This window comes from Genypterus blacodes, unplaced genomic scaffold (genome assembly GCF_046128005.1).
Source record: "Genypterus blacodes isolate CSIRO-AG114 ecotype Tasmania unplaced genomic scaffold, CSIRO-AGI_Gbla_v1 ptg000594l_1, whole genome shotgun sequence".
NCBI classification, from domain to species: domain Eukaryota; kingdom Metazoa; phylum Chordata; class Actinopteri; order Ophidiiformes; family Ophidiidae; genus Genypterus; species Genypterus blacodes.
This window is the reverse complement of record NW_027467324.1, coordinates 1-2500: the sequence shown is the minus strand read 5'-3', so window position 1 is coordinate 2500 and position 2500 is coordinate 1. Positions and strand designations below refer to the sequence as shown.

The window sequence follows — 2500 nt, the reverse complement described above, 5'->3', positions numbered from 1 at the left end:
TCACGTGCAGCAGGGCTCCTACAACGCCTTCTCCCTGCACAACCCTTACAACCTGTACGGATACAACTTCCCCACCTCCCCCCGCCTGGCCGCCAGCCCAGAGAAGCCCCAGGGAGGCCTCCTCTGCTCCTCCTCCCCCGCCGGAGCCTTCGCCGAGCGCCAGTACCTGTCCAACGGAGCCACCATGGACACCATGCACATGATCGGCAACGCCGGCGCCGGCCAGCAGGGCGGCGGCTCCTGTGACGGTCGTCAGTACGGCTCCTCGGCACAGATGTCCATGCACATGGTGTAGGAGCCGGGACTCCACAGGTCAGAGGTCAGAGGGTCCTGGATCCTCACAGACGGAACCGCGGCCCGCCTGCGACGGAGCGTCAGGACTGCTGGGAAACATGAAGAGGGAGAGATTTAGAATAAAGAGGAAAGATTTACAGATAAAAAAGTGGGTGACAAGAAAAAAGTCCAAATAAGGAAAAACTCAAAATGTTACCAGGTCAAAGTTGTAATAACTACAGAATAAAGTTTGAGTGTTTTTACAAAAAACTGGAAAGGTTACGAAAAAAAAATATATTTCTCAAAATATTTTTCAATTATTATAAAATTATTTTTGTAACATTTTTGTTTTTTTTTCTCAAAAACCTCCGACTTTCTTACTGGAAATTCTCTTTATTCTCTCTCTTCTTCTCTTAAATCTGGTTTTTTTTCTATCGTATTTCCTCGTGCTCCATCGCTGGGATGCTCTCTGGGCGCTCTGGGCGCTCTGGGTGCTCTGGGTCTTTATGTCCTCCACACAAAGATCATCTCATGTTTTGTATTTTTAAAGAAGCTCTGTCACTTCTCATGTAAACAAGAAGAGAAGTGGATGTATTAATTTATCTTTGTGAGAAGAGAGGGACGAGGGATCGGAGCCCAAACCTCCAGATGAACTCTGAGTCTGAACACGAACCCATCAATCAAGTTATGGTGCAATAGTAGTGAAACAGCCCGTTCACCTGACTGAAGGCCATCCAGTCATGACATCACGGTGCCAAAGAGTCCTGAGTGTGATGCAGACGCTCACACACACACACACACACACACACACTTCACACCGCACTTCTGCAGCAGCATTTTAGGAAAAAGGCTCACGGGGTCACGGGGTCGCGGCCTCTCACGGACGCGGTGGACGCCGGCGAGGACCTCGGGCTCCGGTGCTGACTGGACTCTTTTAAAGCGGAGGACATTTGGAAGCATATCTTATATATCAGAGGAGGAAGGCGAGCTTAAGGTTGTTGTGTGAAACGTTATAATGAAGCAATAGGAAGAGGACAGAGTAACTAAAGTATGTTTGGTGTGTGTAGGTTGATGTATTTAAGTGCTGAGCAGTATAAACACAGGCCGAGCAGAAACGTGTGGAAATAGCAAAGATAATCTTTTTTTTTTGAGGCATTAAAAATGTAAATACAGGTGCCAAGCACGTAATGGCTCAATAAACATGTTAAATTATGTACACGCGTGTGTTTGTCTGCATTTACACCACACACAACAAACACACACAGCCGATCAGGGGACAGAAACACTGAACACACAGACGGACGCACTTCTCCTTCCTTGTTGCAGCACCGCTGAGTGAAAACGGGTCTACTGTCTCTTTGAGCGTCCTGATGAACGGAGCAGTGTGCGGCCTGGGTCTAGTGCCTTGTTCAAGGGCAGCGGCAGACGCAGCGGCTCAGGTGCAGCACAGCGGTCCAGTCACTGGTTCTGTGTCTCGTTCTGATCGTCTCTTGGCTCAGTGGACAAACTGAAGCTTTGGCGTCTGAGCTCCTCTAACTCAGAGCGACACGCTTATTCATCACACCAGAACCTCCGCATGGTGAACGCACATCTGCCGCCGTCCACATCACAGGCGCTCAAACGCTGACGCAACGCATCCATCAAGCAGACAAAGACCCCAGAACCAGGGCCCTCTTCTCCCTGCTGGTTCTGTTTAGGAGCCGGATGAGGAATTAAGCTCGTATGCCAACTGCACGGCGGTGCTGCTGCCTGATGGCACCTGTTTAAAGACGCGGAGGAATCCCCCCGCAATCACGGGAGCCACCGGGCCGTCCTCCCGATGATCGGCCCTCCCGCTTTGTGGTTCTCCGCTCGTTACTGCGGCCCGGGGCCCAATCAGCATCCATTACACGCGTGTCCTCTGAGCCGCGCTCCCCAATCACATCCCATCATGCGCCGCACTCCAGCCATGAAATATCATATCTGAGCCATCATCAGAGACGGCGGGCGGCGGCTGCGGCGGGCGGCGCTATTGGAAACACCTGTTTCTCCAAGCACGACTTCAAGTAATGAGGCCGGAGAGGAGCGCATGATTTCATAATTTGGCACGGCTCCATCAATCTGGACATTATTTCCAATAATTATTCACGTTATTTGTCTGATACACACACACACACACACACACACACACACACAGACACACACACACACACACACACAGACACACACACACACACACACACACACA

At 50.6% G+C, this 2500-nt stretch overlaps 1 protein-coding gene across 1 annotated transcript in view; it reads left to right on the top strand.

Moving 5' to 3' along the window:
- tbx15 (T-box transcription factor 15) overlaps positions 1-553 on the top strand; it is a 22974-nt gene extending 22421 nt beyond the window's left edge. The window contains 1 exon segment of the mRNA XM_076140410.1: positions 1-553. This exon segment is cut by the window's left edge and continues 229 nt beyond it. Within this exon segment, the coding sequence (XP_075996525.1) occupies positions 1-295 (295 nt within the window). The 3' untranslated portion in view covers positions 296-553.
- The last annotated feature ends 1947 nt before the right edge of the window (positions 554-2500 follow it).